At 36.7% G+C, this 19,764-nt stretch overlaps 1 protein-coding gene across 1 annotated transcript in view; it reads left to right on the forward strand.

The window, feature by feature from the left end:
• CCDC178 (coiled-coil domain containing 178) overlaps positions 1-19,764 on the forward strand; it is a 410,140-nt gene that overhangs the window by 30,347 nt on the left and 360,029 nt on the right. Inside the window, exons 5-7 of the mRNA XM_047086870.1 lie at positions 2,286-2,308; positions 13,886-13,971; positions 17,140-17,340. Coding sequence (XP_046942826.1) covers positions 2,286-2,308; positions 13,886-13,971; positions 17,140-17,340 — 310 coding nt within the window. The remainder of the gene's footprint in view (positions 1-2,285; positions 2,309-13,885; positions 13,972-17,139; positions 17,341-19,764) is intronic.

The following is a 19,764-nucleotide window of genomic DNA, read 5'->3' on the forward strand; positions in this document are numbered from 1 at the left end:
ATTCTTTTTCTTTTTTTTTTTTTTTTTTTTTTTTTTTTTTTTTTTTAAATTTTTTTTTTTAACGTTTATTTATTTTTGGGACAGAGAGAGACAGAGCATGAACGGGGGAGGGGCAGAGAGAGAGGGAGACACAGAATCGGAAACAGGCTCCAGGCTCTGAGCCATCAGCCCAGAGCCCGACGCGGGGCTCGAACTCACGGACCGCGAGATCGTGACCTGAGCTGAAGTCGGATGCTTAACCGACTGAGCCACCCAGGCGCCCCACAACATTCTTTTTCTTAAAAAAGTTTTTTTTTTTGATGTTTATTTTTGAGAGAGAGACAGGCATAAGCAGGGGTGGGGCAGAGACAGAGGGAGATAAAGAATCTGAAGCAGGTTTCAGGCTCTGAACTGTCAGCACAGAGCCCAACATGGGGCTCAAACTCACAAACCATGAGATTATGACCTGAAGTCAGATGCTCAACCAACTGAGCCACCCAGGCACCCCTTGGATAGCAACATTCCTATACTAGATTTCATCTTTATATATATTTTTTTTCAATGTTTATTTATTTTTGGGACAGAGAGAGACAGAGCATGAACGGGGGAGGGGCAGAGAGAGAGGGAGACACAGAATCGGAAACAGGCTCCAGGCTCTGAGCCGTCAGCCCAGAGCCCGACGCGGGGCTCGAACTCACAGACCGCGAGATCGTGACCTGGCTGAAGTCGGACGCTTAACCGACTGCGCCACCCAGGCGCCCCTATATTTTTTTTAATATTGTGGAGAAATACACATATGCCTTGAATTTATTATTGTATTCCCTTTTGTTCATCCCAGTGTTTCTGTTATGTCTTAAGTAAATTTTCTTATTTGTTATGCTCTAATATTTCCTTAATTATTTGTGTAGTCTTTTTTGTTCTTCTGTATTTATAAATAATAGACCAGACTGATTACTTGTTGTGGGCATACATTTTTTGCTGGTTTTTCTTGTTGTTTTTGCTGCTATTGCTGTTATTTGTTTGCTTTTTAGCAGCTGTCAAAGTCTGCTTACATCAAAGGCTTTTATCCAGTATATACAAAATTATACTGGAGCTCCTTGTAAATGGGAAGTAATATGCTTAGGCAAGAAAGTTGAGGGACTCTTTTTTTTTGTTTACTTAAATAAGCATGAGTTTGAATTGGTTGTAGCACTTTAGAGTATTTTCACTCATTGATGAATCAGCCTTTGTTTTTCCTTACCCATCTGTTTGTTTCTATATGAGATTCTGCTAGTTATGTGGGCTCCGTTTTGTTTCTCCCTAGAACCACAACTTCCATTCTTAGACAGCCTCTCCATCTCAGGCAGATCTTGTGTGGCTAGAGAGTTCTTCTCATGTCAGTGACTAGAAGGAATCTTTTCAGCCATGTATACTGGGTTCTCAGAACGAAAAGCAATAAGACTAGTCTGCTTCACCATAGGCTGGCCTTTAGTTGTTTACTTTGATTATCACCTGCTTCTTCTCACATGCTTCTCACATGCTGGGAATTTTTCATGAGCTCCACAGAGAAGCCTTTCACCTCCCCTGAAATGGTCTTCATTTTCCTCTTCTGAGTTATATTTTTCTTTGCTCTGTTTTCACTAGCAGTCCCTTCTGATTTCTTTCTATTTCTGGGAATTATTCTGAAGTATATGTTCCAGTGCTTTTATTGGCAAACATATATATTTTTCTCCAGAAATATTGTACAACATGGGAATTGAAGAGAAGTAATCATGTATGCCCAACCTAACATCTGGAATTAGAGATTATCTAAGAAACCCATAAAATTATGACTATGTATTCTCTTGTGTTTTTGGTAATTTGTGTCACAGCCCAAGATATTCTTAGAATATATCTGTAGAGCATGACTCCTAGCCTGGAGTTTATAGTCTAAAAGAGGGACACTATAGAAAACGAGATATTTGTGAACTTACCTATAGTTATGTGTTTTCCACTCTTTGGTAATATATTACAACTCAATGGGTATAATGCACTTCTCATTATGTGCAAAGTCTTCTGGGAGTAAGTGGCATTGAACTGGCCTTTGATGAAGGAGTAAGATTTAGAAGATGAAAGGTAAGAATAATTAGGTGGCAGTAATAATGAAAGGACTACGTAGTGGATGTAGAATACCTGGTTTAGAAATAACAGAGTATTGTTTGACCGCATATGATGGGACATGTGAAGTGGAGCACTTATAGTTTTATCTGTGAGTTCAAGTATGAGTTTACTGTTATTTTTTGAAATACGTAAAATTTGATTTTTATTGAGATCTTTTATTTTGACAGTTTGAAACTTCTCTTGAAGAATGGTAAGCTCCGTTCATTCTTTTTAAATTGTTTTTATGTTTAAATTTTAATGATTAATATGCTGCAGATGAGTTTTATTTCAAAAGAAACAGGAAGTTAAAAGCAGAGTTTTTTGTATTTGATATTACAATGTATTTTTGAAAACATAAGAATTCAGATGTCACTGCAAATGGCAGAATAGGGACCTCCAGGGCTCTGTCCAACCACAAAGAAATGCTGGTAAAAATTGGTCAGAATCGACTTTTGTAGAAATCTGAATTTAGTCAAAAACAACAGCCAGGGGAAGAGTTAATGAAGAGTCTGTTGCATTGCATTAAGAGAGCACTGTGGCACTTTAAATTGCCCACTTGCCATTCTAGTCCCCAGGTCAGTAGTGGCCATGAAGAGAGCAGCCTGTACTTGTGGTGTAGATTGCGAGTGTCAGAGCAAACAATATGGACCTTATTCTCCAAGAATTGTGTTTCAGCGTTTTGACCTGTCTGATGACTCCTTGAAGAACCAGCACAAAGACTTGTCTTTGTTTTGCCTGACTTGGAGCAATCACTCAGCTGGAACCGCTTACAGGCAGTCTTTACTGGAAGCATTTAAAGGCATATACTCACAACCACTGTCTGAGGCTGTGAATAACAGTGGGAACACTGCCTGGGAAAGAAGAGGTCAGCAAAAGAGATAGATGGGGGAAATAGGGTTCTTCAAAGCCGTCATATATACTGGAGCATCCAGAAGTGCATGCATATGACCATTGCCAGACATATGTTCAGGGAAGATCCAAGAAGACCCTGACCATTTATCTCTGGCTGACCTTTAAGATCTGTGCAGGCAATAACTGAAGGTAGAGTTGTAAACAGCCTGGATAAGCATTGAAGGAATACATAGATTCAGTCTGCTAAGATTGGGAGAGTATTTTTTTTCTTTTTCTTTTTACTTTCTTTTTTCATCTTCTTTTTCTTTTTCTTTTTTGACTCAAGATACTTAAGATAATTTGGACAAAACATAAGTTTACCAGTAAGCTAATGAAACATCTAGTTCAGTGGCCACACATGACAAAGAATACAGATATTGCAAAATGTTTTTCGAAGAACTACTACTAAACAAAGAAAGAACAACAACCCACATCAAATAGCAACAACAAACTCAACAGAGGGAAGATTATCTTATTTACATTTCAAATCAAACTATTTAAAATGTCCAGTTTCCTCCAAAAATTATGAAGCAAGCAAAGCAAAAAAAAAAAAAAAAAAAAAAAAAAGAAAAGAAAAGATAGTTTGTACCATTAACAAGGGGGGAAAAGAAGTTTTAAAAAATGGCCCCGAGAAAGCTTAGACATTGGATTTATTGGACAATAGCTAAATGAACTATCTTAAATATTCTCAAACAGATAAAGGAAACTATGAACAAAGAATTAAAACCAGGAGACTAATGTCTCAACAAATTAAGATTATAAATAAAGAAATAGAAATTGTAAAAAAGAACCAAGTAGATATTGTGCAGCTGAAAAGTACAATAACTGAAATGAAAAATTAGAGATGTTCATCAACATCAAGATCTGAGCAGTCAGAGGAAAGAATCAGTGAACTTGAAAATAGATCCATTGCGGGGCGCCTGGGTGGCGCAGTCGGTTAAGCGTCCGACTTCAGCCAGGTCACGATCTTGCGGTCTGTGGGTTCGAGCCCCGCATCGGGCTCTGTGCTGACAGCTCGGAGCCTAGAGCCTGTTTCCGATTCTGTGTCTCCCTCTCTCTCTGCCCCTCCCCCGTTCATGCTCTGTCTCTCTCTGTCCCAAAAATAAATAAACGTTGAAAAAAAAATTAAAAAAAAAAGAAAATAGATCCATTGAAATTATTCAGGCTGAGAAGCAGAAAGACGAAAGAATGAAGTAAAATGAACAGAGCCTAACTGGTGTGAGGGACACTACCACAGATACAAATATACGCATAATGAGAGTGCAAGAGTAACAGGGAAGAGAAAAAGGGGGAGAAAGAATATTTGAAGAATTTTGGCTAAAAATCCCCAAATTAGGAAAAACATGAATGTATACTTTTACTAAATTTAGTGGACTCTAAACAGGATAAACTCAGGGATCCACACATTGTGGTCAAATCATTGAAAGCCTGGGACAAAGAGTATCTTGAAAATAGCACGAGAGAAGTGACTCATCATGAATAAGAGATCCTCAATAAAAATAACAGTCAGTTTCTCATCAGAAATTATGGAGGCCAGAGCATGATACATTTATTTATTTTATTTCTTTTATTTTTTTAATGTTTATTTTTGAGACAGAGAGAGACAGAGTGCAAGTGGGGGAGGGGCAGAGAGAGAGGGAGACACAGAATCCGAAACAGGCTCTAGGCTCCGAGCTGTCAGCACAGAGCCCGATGCGGGGCTCGAACCCACGAACCGTGAGATCCTGACCTGAGCCGAAGTCGGATGCTTAACCGACTGAGCCACCCAGGTGCCCCAAGAGCATGATACATTTAAAGTGATGGAAGAAAAAATAAAACTGCCAAACAAGAATTATGAATCTTGCAAAAGTGTCCTTCAAAAATAAAGGAGAAAATAAGATATTTCCAAATAAACAAAAATTTGAGGGGCTCCATCTCTAGCAGAACTTTCTATCAGAAATCCTAAAGGTAATCTTTTAGGCAGGAATCAAAGGACACTAGACAGTAACTTGAAGCCATATGAAGAAGTAAAGAACAGTGAGGTAGCTACAAAGATAGATATAAAAGTCAACAGGAAGCCATTTTTATTTTGCATCTCTTTCATTTTCCTATATAATTTTTAAGATAAATGGATAAAATTATAAATCTATATTAATAGGCACATAGGGGAATGTGGGTGGCTCATTCGGTTGAGCATCGGACTCTTGATCTCAGCTCAGGTCTTGATCCCAGGGTCTTGGGATCATGTCCTGCATTAAGCTCCACACTGAATATGGAGCCTGCTTAAGATTCTCTCTCTCTTTCCCTCTGTCCCTCTCCCCTGCTCCCACTCTCTTTCAAATTTAAGTGTTTGTGTGTGTGTGTGTGAATGTGTGTGTGTGTATGTGTGTATAGGCACACAGTGTATAACTGTGTAATTTGTAAAAATGACAACACAAAGGCAGGGAGCATAACTACAAAGGAACAGAGGTTTTTAATACTACTGAACCTACATTGATTTTAATCCAAACTTAATTTTTATGAAGTTAAGATGTTAATTGTAATCTCCAGTGAACCACTAAGAAAAATTCTAAAACCAAACTGAACAAAAAAACACCAACATAAATCCAATAAAGAAACTAAATACACTAGAAAAAAAATCAACTAACCACAAAATAAGGCAATTATGGAGAAATTAAAGAATGAAAAATATTTAAGTATTATAGAAAACACATAGCAAAATGGCAAAAATAGTAGGTCCTTTATTTTTCTTTTTTTATTTACTTAGAGACAGAGTATCCCAAGCAGGCACCACACTGCCAGAGAAGAACCCCATATAGGGCTTAAACTCATGAACCATAAGATCATGACCTGAGCCAAAATCTAGAGTCTGATGGGGTGCTTGGGTGGCTCGGTCGATTTGACTGTTTGACGTCAGTTCAGGTCATGATCTCATGGTTTGTGGGTTCGAGCTCTGTGTTGGGTTCTGTGCTGACAGCTCGGAGCCTGGAGCCAGCTTCAGATTCTGTGTCTCCCTCTCTCTCTCTCTCTCTCTCTCTCTCTCTCTCTCTCTGTCCCTCCCCTACTCATGCTCTGTCTCTCTCTCAAAAGCAAATAAACATTAAAAAAAATGTTCAAAGTCAAGTCTGATGCTTAAATGACTGAGCCACCCAGGTGCCTCAGAAGTAAGTCCTTTCTTTCTTTTTTTTTTAACAAAATTTATTGTCAAATTGGTTTCCATACAACACCCAGTGCTCATCCCAACAGGTGCCCTCCTCAATGCCCATCACCCACTTTCCCCTCCCTCCCACCCCCCATCAACCCTCAGTTTATTCTCAGTTTCTAAGAGTCTCTTATGGTTTGCCTCCTTCCCTCTCTGTGTAGAACCACAAAAGACCCCGAATAGCCAAAGTAATATTGAGGAAGAAGACCAAAGTGGGAGGCATCACAATCCCAGACTTTAGCCTCTACTACAAAGCTGTAATCACAAAGACAGCATGGTTTTGGCACAAAAACAGACACATAGACCAATGGAATAGAATAGAAACTCCAGAATTGGACCCACAAATGTATGGCCAACTCATCTTTGACAAAGCAGGAAAGAATATCCAATGGAAAAAAGACAGTCTCTTTAACAAATGGTGCTGGGAGAACTGGACAGCAACATGCAGAAGGATAAAACTAGACCACTTTCTTACACCATTCACAAAAATAAACTCAAAATGGATAAAGGACCTGAATGTGAGACAGGAAACCATCAAAACCCTAGAGGAGAAAGCAGGAAAAAACCTCTCTGATCTCAGCCGCAGCAATTTCTTACTTGACACATCTCCAAAGGCAAGGGAATTAAAAGCAAAAATGAACTATTGGGACCTCATGAAGATAAAAAGCTTCTGCACTGCAAAGGAAGCAACCAACCAAACTGAAAGGCAACCGACAGAATGGGAAAAGATATTTGCAAGTGACATATCAGACAAAGAAGTCAAGTCCTTTCTTAACAGTAATTGCTTTTCACGAAAATGGATTAAAATGTTAAAAGATAGAGAGTGGTAGAATGGGTAAATATACATGATTCAATTATACGTTATGTGTAAGAAACTCACTTGAGATCCAGAGATATATTATGTTGAAAGTAAAAGAATGGAAAACATATTCCATGAAAATAACAAAATGAGAGCTGGGGTAGTTAAAACTAATTGCACAAAATAGACTTCCATGTAAAACTTATACGACAAAGAATAATTGACATCTTGATAAAAGAGTCATTTCATGAAGAAGGGATAAAAATTATATACATACCCAAAACATAACCTCAAAATTCCTGAAGTATAAATGGACAGAATTAAAGTGAGAAGTATACAGTTCTGTAGTAAGAGTTTGAGAATTTAGTATCCCTACTTTCAATAATGGTTAAAAGAACTAAAAAGAAAAAATCAGTAATGATACAGACTTGCACGGCACTAGAACAGTGTTGGCCTAACAGGTTTATATAGTATGTACTACCCAATAGTAGTAGAAAACACATTCTTTTCATGTTGTTATTGAACACTACTCAGTATAGATCATGTGTTAGGCCACATAACAAATCTCGATAGAATAAAAAATGACTGAAATCATACAAAGTGTCCTTTCTGGCCACTTGGAGTGAAACTAGAAATCAATAACAGAAAGAAATCCAGGAAATCCGTATACATGTAGATATTTAACAGCATGCTCCACAACAACAACAAAACAGCTCAGTGACTCAAGGCTGTGATCACAGAGGAAATTGGGAAATACTCCGAAACCTGTGAGATGCAGCAAAAGCAGTGCTCAGAGGGCACTTTCTAGCCTTAAGTGCTAATGTTAAAAATGAAGATCCGAATCCGATAACCTAATTCTGTATCTTACAGAACTAGGAAAGAATGAAGGTGCTAAAGCGAGCAAAAGAAAGGAAATAATGAAGATTAGTGCAGTGATGTCAGGAATAAAAAATAAGAAACTATCACTAAAAAGTTGTTTCTTTGAAAGGATCAGCCAAATTCACAAACCTCTGATTAGACTGACAAAGAAAGAAGACTTGATTTATGAGAATCAAGGATATTGCTACAGACCTCACATAAATAAAAGGGGCTACGATACTATGAACAATTGGTAATACTATGAACAACAAATTTAGATAACCAAGATGAAAAAGACACATTCCTAGGAACACATAGACTACCAAAAGTGATTCAGAAGAAGTGGAAAATCTAAACAGATTTGTAACAAGTAAATAAATTAAACCAGTAATCAAAAATATTCCAACCCAGAACCAAATGGCTTCACTGGTGAATTCTGCTAAGCATTGAAAGAAGAATTAATACCAGTGCTTCTCTCTTTCAAAAAATGGAAGAGAATGGAACACTTTTTAACCCATTCTATGAGGGCAGCATATAGACCAATGACTTCATGAATAGATACGCAAAAATCTTCCACAAAATACTAGCAACCTGAACCCAGCAACATAATAACAGAATTATATGTCATGATAAAGTGAGATTTCCCCTAGGTAGTGTAAGAGTGGTTCAAAATAACAAAACTAATCAATGTGTAATATATCCACGGTAATAAAGGGGGCAAACCCATGTGAACATCTCAATTGATGTGGAAAGTATGTGGCAAAATCCAGCACCTTTTCATGATGGAAATACTCAAAAAACAGATCAGAAAACATGATAGAGGACATTTATGAAAAACCCTCAACACATTATACTTAATGTTTAAGACAGAAAATTTTCAACCTAAGATCAGGAACCACACAAGGATGCCTGCTCTTGCCACTTTTATTCGACATCGAAAATCTCAGACATTGCTGATGGAAATGTCAAATGGTTTAGCCACTTTGAAAGAACAGTTTTGGTGGTTCCTCAAAAAGTTAAACCTAGAATTATCAGAAAACCCAGCAATTCCACTCTGAGGTATGTACAGAAAAGATTTCAAGAGGACAGGTATTCAAACAATATATTGTGTGCAGCTGTTCATATCATCAGTATTCACAATAGCCAAAAGGTGGAAACAACCTCAGATTTTTCAATGGACTACTATATAAATAAAGTGTGGTATATCTATACAATGGAATATTATTCAACCGCCAAAAGTAATAAAAGTTTTGATACATGCCACAACACGGATAAACTTCTAAACCATCATGCTAAGTTAAAGGAGCCAGGCACAGAAAGTGATCTACTGTATGATTCCATTTATATGAAATATCCATAACAGGTAAACCCATAGACATGGGAAGCACACTGGTCGCTGACAGGGGCTGGTGGGAAAGGGCAAGGCAGGACATTGCTTAATAAATAAGAGGCTGTTCTTCTGAGGTGAAGAGAATGTTTTACCACTAGATGGGGATGATGACTGCACAGCATTGAATGTAGTAAATGCCATTGAAGTTTACACTTACAAATGGTTAATTTTATGTCATTTGACTTTTGCCTCAATTAAAAAAAATTTATAAGAATTAAAATTTTGCTGGCCCCCAAGTTAACTGAATTTTAGAATAAAATACACAAAAATAGATTCAATTATATGTAATAATATATCATGTAATTGGTATTACAAGCCAGTAGGGAGAGCATTATTTAATAATAGATGCTGGGACAATTATTTTTCTCTCTTTAATTAACTTTTTTTATTTGAGTGTAGTTGACACACAATGTTATATTAGTTTCAAGTGTACAATATACTGATTCAACATTTTTTTAAAGAAAACAAGCAAGAAAAAATACATTATTTAAAAAATATATTTAAAAATGAAATTAAAACTATAGGAGAAAATATAATGAATACTTAACTGACCTCATATTAAACAGGCTTTCTTTTCTTTTCTTTTTTTTTCAATATATGAAATTTATTGTCAAATTGGTTTCCATGCAATACCCAGTGCTCATCCCAAAAGGTGCCCTCCTCAATACCCATCACCCACCCTCCCCTCCCTCCCACCCCCCATCAACCCTCAGTTTGTTCTCAGTTTTTAAGAGTCTCTTATGCTTTGGCTCTCTCCTACTCTAACCTCTTTTTTTTTTTTTTTTTACTTCCCCTCCCCCATGGGTTTCTGTTAAGTTTCTCAGGATCCACATAAGAGTGAAAACATATGGTATCTGTCTTTCTCTGTATGGCTTATTTCACTTAGCATCACACTCTCCAGTTCCATCCACGTTGCTACAAAGGGCCATATTTCGTTCTTTCTCATTGCCATGTAGTACTCCATTGTGTATATAAACCACAATTTCTTTATCCATTCATCACTTGATGGACATTTAGGCTCTTTCCATAATTTGGCGATTGTTGAGAGTGCTGCTATAAACATTGGGGTACAAGTGCCACTATGCATCAGTACTCCTGTATCCCTTGGGTAAATTCCTAGCAGTGCTATTGCTGGGTCATAGGGTAGGTCTATTTTTAATTTTCTGAGGAACCTCCACACTGCTTTCCAGAGCGGCTGCACCAATTTGCATTCCCACCAACAGTGCAAGAGGGTTCCCGTTTCTCCACATCCTCTCCAGCATCTATAGTCTCCTGATTTGTTCATTTTGGCCACTCTGACTGGCGTGAGGTGATACCTGAGTGTGGTTTTGATTTGTATTTCCCTGATAAGGAGCGACGCTGAACATCTTTTCATGTGCCTGTTGGCCATCTGGATGTCTTCTTTAGAGAAGTGTCTATTCATGTTTTCTGCCCATTTCTTCACTGGGTTATTTGTTTTTCGGGTGTGGAGTTTGGTGAGCTCTTTATAGATTTTGGATACTAGCCCTTTGTCCGATATGTCATTTGCAAATATCTTTTCCCATTCCGTTGGTTGCCTTTTAGTTTTGTTGATTATTTCCTTTGCTGTGCGGAAGCTTTTTATCTTCATAAGGTCCCAGTAATTCATTTTTGCTTTTAATTCCCTTGCCTTTGGGGATGTATCAAGTAAGAGATTGCTACGGCTGAGGTCAGAGAGGTCTTTTCCTGCTTTCTCCTCTAGGGTTTTGATGGTTTCCTGTCTCACATTCAGGTCCTTTATCCATTTTGAGCTTATTTTTGTGAATGGTGTGAGAAAGTGGTCTAGTTTCAACCTTCTGCATGTTGCTGTCCAGTTCTCCCAGCACCATTTGTTAATGAGACCGTCTTTTTTCCATTGGATGTTCTTTCCTGCTTTGTCAAAGATGAGTTGGCCATACGTTTGTGGGTCTAGTTCTGGGGTTTCTATTCTATTCCATTGGTCTATGTGTCTGTTTTTGTGCCAGTACCATGCTGTCTTGATGATTACAGCTTTGTAGTAGAGGCTAAAGTCTGAGATTGTGATGCCTCCTTCTTTGGTCTTCTTCTTCAAAATTACTTTGGCTATTCGGGGCCTTTTGTGGTTCCATATGAACTTTAGGATTGCTTGTTCTAGTTTCGAGAAGAATGCTGGTGCAATTTTGATTGGGATTGCATTGAATGTGTAGATAGCTTTGGGTAGTATTGACATTTTGACAATATTTATTTTTCCAATCCATGAGCAGGGAATGTCTTTCCATTTCTTTATATCTTCTTCAATTACCTTCATCAGCTTTCTATAGTTTTCAGCATACAGATATTTTACATCTTTGGTTAGATTTATTCCTAGGTATTTTATGCTTCTTGGTGCAATTGTGAATGGGATCAGTTTCTTTATTTGTCTTTCTGTTGCTTCATTGGTAGTGTATAAGAATGCAACTGATTTCTGTACATTGATTTTGTATCCTGCAACTTTGCTGAATTCATGTATCAGTTCTAGCAGAGTTTTGGTGGAGTCTATTGGATTTTCCATGTATGGTATCATGTCATCTGCAAAAAGTGAAAGCTTGACTTCATCTTTGCCGATTTGGATGCCTTTGATTTCCTTTTGTTGTCTGATTGCTGATGCTAGAACTTCCAACACTATGTGAAACAACAGCGGTGAGAGTGGGCATCCCTGTCGTGTTCCTGATCTCAGAGAAAAAGCCCTCAGTTTTTCTCCATTGAGGATGATGTTAGCTGTGGGCTTTTCATAAATGGCTTTTATGATGTTTAAGTATGTTCCTTCTATCCCGACTTTCTCAAGGGTTTTTATTAAGAAAGGGTGCTGGATTTTGTCAAAGGCCTTTTCTGCATCGATTGACAGGATCATATGGTTCTTCTCTTTTTTTTTGTTAATGTGATGCATCACGTTGATTGATTTGCGAATGTTGAACCAGCCCTGCATCCCAGGAATGAATCCCACTTGATCATGGTGAATAATTCTTTTTATATGCTGTTGAATTCGATTTGCTAGTATCTTATTGAGAATTTTTGCATCCATATTCATCAGGGATATTGGCCTGTAGTTCTCTTTTTTTTTACTGGGTCTCTGGTTTAGGAATCAAAGTAATACTGGCTTCATAGAATGAGTCTGGAAGTTTTCCTTTCCTTTCTATTTTTTGGAATAGCTTGAGAAGGAGAGATATTATCTCTGCTTTAAACGTCTGGTAGAACTCCCCTGGGAAGCCATCTGGTCCTGGGCTCTTTATTTGTTGGGCGATTTTTGATAACCGAATCAATTTCTTCACTGGTTATGGGTCTGTTCAAGCTTTCTATTTCCTCCTGATTGAATTTTGGAAGAGTGTGGGTGTTCAGGAATTTGTCCATTTCTTCCAGGTTGTCCAATTTGTTGGCATATAATTTTTCATAGTATTCCCTGATAATTGTTTGTATCTCTGAGGGATTGGTTGTAATAATTCCATTTTCATTCATGATTTTATCTATTTGAGTCATCTCCCTTTTCTTTTTGAGAAGCCAAACAGGCTTTCTTAAATAAATTGTGGAACAAGGAAATACATAATATGCAGTCATCGGAAATATGTCGTCATGTGACTAAGAATGTTACAGTGTCTATAACAATGTCATGTAACTAAAGCAGCATGTAATAATTTATGATTCTAATTGTATAAAAATTGAAATATTAGAATATTATATTCTGTTATATTTAAAAATTAATGTGTTATTTTATATTATGATTTTTGGTGTGTATGAACTTCCTTTAATTTGTGATACTTATTTAATAAGACAATAATTTCATGAAGATAACTCCCTTGTTTGTTGTTGATAACTGTTTTTCTTATAACTTTTATCAAAGGAAAAATACTTCTTTTTAAATACAATGAAAACTAGTCTGGATTCTAGAATTGGATCAAGTTCTCTATATATTCTCTCTGTATTATCCAATATAGAGAACTTTACCTAGAAAAATTCTTTGGAAAAGAAATAACATACTAATTTGGACATTTTGCAAACACCTTATAATTTCAAATCTGAAGTAGCAATTTTGGTTTTGGAATTTATATTGGTGTCCCAGAAACTGCTAAACTGAAGTTAGAGAAAGAGCTCTCAAATTATTCTCAATAAACTCCCCTTTTTTTCTGATAAAACACTCTACAGGAAACACCAATTTCTCTGTTTTGTTTTTTTTTTTTAAGTTTATTTCTTTGTTTTGAGAGAGATCAAGAACACAGGCTCGGGTGGGGCAGAGAGAGAGGAAGAGAGAGAATCCTAAGCAGGCTCTGGGCTGTCAGCACAGAGTCTGATGCAGGGTTTCAATCTAATGAACCATGAGATCATGGCCTGTGCTGAAATCAAGAGTCAGATGCTTAACCGACTGAGCCACCCAAGTGCCTTACCAATTTCATTTTTAAAAAAGAACTGTTTTAATAACCCCTGAAATATTTTCAGGTCATTTGTGACAGATTTTAAATGTCTATTAATTTACCATGAATTATCAAGCCCATTATGTATCAGACTTTTGCTATATTGCTCTCCTATATAGTAGCATTAGCATGCATAGTAAGTTTCCCCACAAACATTTAAAAGTTAATGTAAGAGAATCACCTAAAATTTGCTTAGTGAGTTTAAGTACAACAGTTCTTTATTAATTAGTTACTTCTTTCCCTTTATATAGGAGCAGAACTTCTTCCACAAAAGAGTGGAAGGAAGATTGGAGTATTGCTACACCAATGAAAGAGGTCAAACCAGAAGAAGAAAGAGGTAAAATTATACCCCATACTTAGATAAGTGAAATTATGTTTAAAAATTAAATATTTTTAATTATCACCATAATCATTTTTAAAAGTTTTATAATTCCTGTGCATATCTAATAAAGAGCCTTCTATATCATTTGATTAAACAACAAAATTCAACAAATATTTGCTATACCGTATACTGGGCTAGGTCCTAAGTAAATAATGATCCCTTCCTACCTCTCAAGAAGCTAACTGTAATTCAAGGCCGTCCAGTAGAACTTTCTGGGATAATTAAAGTGTTCTCTATTTCCACCATCCAGTAAAGTAGCTACTAGCCACATATAGCTGTTAACCACCTGAAATGTAGCTAGGGAGACCGAAGAATTTAACTTTTCAGTTTAATTTTAAGTTACATTAAATGTAAATAGTCACATATGGTTCATGGCTACCATACTGGACATAGAGGCTCTGCTATGTGTGTGTGTGTGTTTATGTATATATATGTAAATTAAGATTAATATCTTATCACAGTTTACAAAATGTACAACAATTTGTATACTGGAATAAAATTTTGTTAAAAATACTTCAGCATATTTGAATGTATTTTTTTGAGAGAGAGAGAGAGAACGTGCATGCAAGTGCATGCGCATGTGAGCAATGGAGGGACAGAGGGAGAGAGAGAGAGAGAGAGAGCGATGGAGAATCTTAAGCAAGCTCCATGTACAACCAAGAGCCCTAGGTGGGCTTGATCTTATGACCGTGAGATCATGACCTGAACTGAAATCAAGGGTTGAACAGTTAATGGACTGAGCCACCCAGGCACCTCTATAGTTTTAATATTATATTAAACACCTCTTCCTACCTTCACCATAAAGATTTATTAAACATTTTCCTTTCATGAGAGATAACTAATGAATTCAGGACTTTTTTTTTTAATGTTTATTTATTTTTGAGAGAGAGATAGACAGAGTGTGAGCAGAGAAGGGGCAGAGAGAGGGAGAGGAGACACAGAATCGGAAGCAGGCTCCAGGCTCAGTGCTGTCAGCACAGAGCCCAATATGGGCTTGAACTCAAGAACTGTGAGATCATGACCTGAGCCACAGTCCGAGGCTTAACCGACTGAGCCACCCAGGCACCCCTGCTTTCAGGACTTTAAAAAAAAATTTTATTTATTTTGAGAGAGAACATGAAAGCAGGGGAGGAGCAGAGAGAGAGAGAGAGAGAGAGAGAGAGAGAGAGAGAATCCCAAGCAGGTTCCATGCTTTCAGTGCATAGCCAGACACGGGACTTGAACCCACGAACTATGATATCATGACCTGGGCTGAAATCAAGACTTGGCCGCTTAATGGACTGAGCCACCCAAACGCCTCATGAATTCAGGACTTCTTAAAAGCACTAATACTTTGTTTTTCAAAACTCTCATTCATAGTGAAGATCTGTGTTTACTATTTACATTTCATATATTTATATCTACACTGAAGGGAAAAAAAGCTCATGTATTACTTCTTAGTTTTGCACATGACAAATGTAAGAAAAGATTAATATATTAAGGACCACAACATAACTGTGAAACAGCTATGTTTATTGTGAACTCACACATTTTTTCCCAGAGTATAACACAGTGTCAAGTTGAGGAAGATTTATTGTAATTAGGTGTTTGTGCTAAAAAAAATTGCAAGTGGTTGCTCACTTAGTATGAAACAGTAAAACTAATTGAAATGGTATTCTGAAAAAAAATTGAGAAGTAGATTAAATACAATGAATTGGAGGCATCTCAAGTTATAAACAGCGTTTATTTTAGGATGCTATCATAGAAACAGTACAAAAGACATCTTGTGCAAACATGATAGACATGTTTGCCAAAACATATTTATATTGCATGAGATGTGCTCTAATTTTACGTGGCATTAATTTCATCACACATTTCAGACTGAAATCTCGTTATAGGAATTGAATATATCATAAGTGGGCTGGAGAATACAGTGTTTACTGTGTATGTTGTTGTAAAAATACCCAGACACTTAAGAATATAACGTATCCAGGAGGTGGTAGAATTTGAAAACAGAGGACAATAAACCAAAGTAGGGACCAGACAAAGGGCCAATCCATGAAAAGATAATTTTTATGCATTACAGTAGAGAATCCTGTTTCTCAAGAATTCTTTTCAGTGAGCATGCTGAATTTCTTTGACAGGCCTACTAGGTTAGAAGTAGAAACTGTGTGGCTACTGAGCTTGCACTTAAAACCAATGTCTAATACAATCTTCTAGCAGAAAATTATTGCTTTATTGTCCAAAGTAAAACAAAATAAAACAGAGGTCTATTAGTTGTCTTTTTCTTTTTCCAGTTTTACTGTTTTTCCTCTAGCCTCAGCTCTTTGAGGCTTTGCCTTTCTTGACACTTGGTGTTTGTTTATGTCTTCTTGTCATGTCACATTTTGGCAAAAGTCACTGTTTACAAGTATAAATCTCACCAGAGTGGAACCCATATCCATCTTCCTTACTGCTCTATCTCTGGGGAGAGAACATATTGCCTAGAACGTAACAGGCTCTCTACATGTTTCTAGTATAAATAGATGAATGAATACCCATGTTAATCATTCCGTTAACATTAAACCGTAGCATTTCAGAGCTGTGAACCAGGAATCACAAATATATCTCATTACAGGAGTTAATTTGTGTTATAACTGAATAAACAGAATTTGGAAGCAATGAATTCCTGGCAAGGCTAACTAGGGATGCTATTATCTGATAAGGAATAAAGTGTCTTATTTCTAGGAACCATCTGAGGATTTTCAGTCTTTATCTGATGTAATCATTGTTATTTGCTTTTGTCATAGAATGAGAGGAAACGAAACACAAGCATAATTTAAAAATAAAGCTCTGTAATATAGCTTGTGAATAAAGCAGTTTTTCTTTAGGTAAAATATTATACATAAAGCTATTGCTTGAGATTTAGCTATTCTAATTATTTTATAAAATGTTCACTTAAAAATCTGTCTTCAAAGGTTTTAATTAATGTTAGGATTCTGTTATAATAGAGCTGTCTTTAAAAGGCCAATTCATTTTTCTAAAATTCTCTTATTAAACATATAAATCCTAAAAAACAGTAACAATATGATAGTACCTATGTTCCCACCACCTAGTTTATAACCTTATTCATTAACAAATGTGAGTACATATTTCTATTTTAAGATGAAAGGTGTCCAGAATTAAAGCAGGAAATGGAAATATTGCTATCAGAGGCCATTCATCTCATTAAAAGTCTAGAAACTGACCGTGCAGAAGCTGAAGAAGCTTTAAAACGACAAAAGTCAAGAAAGAAAAAGATTCACATGAAAATTGATTCTTGGTCAATTTGGAGACTTCAAGAAATCCCACTAGCTGTGCAGAAAGGTAATAATAAGGATTTTTTTCATGTTGCTATTTACTTTGTTGAAGAGGCATAATCAGTTGAAACTTGGGGAAAAAAGTCAACAGTGACCACATTGTTTTGTATCTAAATTAGTGAAGTTTTGATAGATGCTATTGATGATAATGCTGAATTCAAGTATATAACTGGGACTGCACTGAGCAAACCTGGACCTTCTCTGGCTTGGTGTTTGTTGGAAATTCCATAGTATTTATGGTACTCAAGGGTGGCATTCAGACATTTGGCACATTTCCTATGGTGACTACATTGTTTGAGTACTTGAAATTTAGAAATTTGAGTGATTTCCAGTTATTGTCATTGGCCACATATTTAAATCTGGGAAAATAAAAGAGTTTTAAAGTGATATTTTAGCAACATGAATATGCTTTTGACAATTCAGTAGTATATTTCATTAAGAACTTTTAACAGGCAGTAAGACTTGAGATGATTCCAAGGGGTAAGTAACAAATATTTAGAAAGGAAACACTGTCTTTTTAGACTAAAGAGTAAGAGACCTGTGGCAAAGTATTAAATAATCTAAAGGCATTTGATTTTTTAATTCTCCAAACATGCCTGTCAAACATGCCTGACTACACAATTTCTGAGACTGGAATTTGTTTATAAATAAATTTTAATTCAGTTAAAATTTTTAATTCAGTATTTACATGCTTTATAAGTAGATTATATTAGGGTACTCAAAAACCTATCATTTAAGTTAAGGCACTTTTGAGAGGAAAAGGGGGCCATTATCATCTTGAGACATAATATTATGTGTCAAAAAGAATACTTACATACACCTTTGTTATATGTCTTCTAAAATTATAGTTTCTATAGTAGGGTGTATACATTTTAGGGAGTTGCGAGAAAAGGTTAGAACTTTTATTTATAGAGGTGACTGGGTGGCTCAGTCAGTTAAATGCCTGTCTTTTTAGAAAAAAAAAAAATTTAATGTTTATTTTTGGGAGAGGTAGAGCACGAACAGGGGAGGGGCAGAGAGAGAGGGAGACACAGAATCTGAAGCAGGCTCCAGGCTCTGAGCTGTCAGCATAGAGCCTGACACGGGACTCAAACTCACCAGCTGTGAGATCATGACCAGAGCAGAAGTTGGATGCTCAACCACCTGAGCCACCCAGGCACCCCTAAGTGTCTGGCTCCTGATCTTAGCTCAGGTCATGATGTTGCAGTTTGAGGGTTTGAGCCCTGCGTTGGGCTTTGTCTGGCAGCGAGGAGACTGCTTGGGATTCTGTCTTTCTCTCTCTGCCTCTCCCCCACTTGCTATTTCTTCCTCTCTCTCTCAAAATAAAGAACTTATATATTCATATATATTTATGTGTGTGTGTGGGTGTGCACAAGCGTGCGCACGCGTGTGTGTGTGCACATAACATATATATGAATATACATATATATATTTATATATAGTTAAAACATTTTTTTAAGTAATGTGTACACCCAGTGTGGGGCTTGAGCTCATAACCCTAAGAGCAAGAGTCGCGTGCTTTATCGCGTGCTTTATCAAGTGAGTCAGCCAGGTACTCCAGTAACACATTGTTTAGATTTTGTTTTTAAGTAATATCTACACCCAATGTCGGGCTCAAACTTACAACCCTGAGATCAAGAGTTGCATGCTTTACTGACTGAGCCAGCCAGGCACCCCAGAACTTTTACTTATATTTTAAAATTTTATTCTTTTTATTTTCTTTCTTGATTATTTGGGTTTTTAATTTTGCTTTTATTGCACCAGATAAAATACAGTATCCAGTGGTTCCTAAATTATGTTATTTTAATAAAATAAAATAAAATAAAATAAAATAAAATGTAGGTTTAATGAGTATTTCCTCCTTTTATTTTTTTTTATTTTTATTTTTTTAAATTTTTTTTTCAACGTTTATTTATTTTTGCGACAGAGAGAGACAGAGCATGAACGGGGGAGGGGCAGAGAGAGAGGGAGACACAGAATCGGAAACAGGCTCCAGGCTCTGAGCCATCCACCCAGAGCCCGACGCGGGGCTCGAACTCACGGACCGCGAGATCGTGACCTGGCTGAAGTCGGACGCCTAACCGACTGCGCCACCCAGGCGCCCCTGTATTTCCTCCTTTTAAAGTAATACTGAGCTCACAGATTGACCTCACCATTTGTTTACTCCCTTCTGGAGCAGAACTCAAGAAGCAGGAAATTTCCCAGAGCCTAGACTGGATGAATTTAACTTAGCCTTTGTCTATGCACTTTGCTACCCTTTACTAAAGAGTTAATTCCAAAAATTATGCAAAATTGCTCTAAACTCAGATAGACATTTTTCTACCCATGCATTTAAAGTAATACATTTTACAATATATTTAGTTTCTACAGATGTTTTATTCAGGCTTGGAGTTAGTTTGTTCTGATTAACAAGGTTTTTGAATAGAATTTA

This window comes from Lynx rufus, unplaced genomic scaffold (assembly GCF_022079265.1).
Source record: "Lynx rufus isolate CCGP_SWC_20201006 ecotype Redwood Valley unplaced genomic scaffold, mLynRuf1.p SCAF_22, whole genome shotgun sequence".
Taxonomy (NCBI): domain Eukaryota; kingdom Metazoa; phylum Chordata; class Mammalia; order Carnivora; family Felidae; genus Lynx; species Lynx rufus.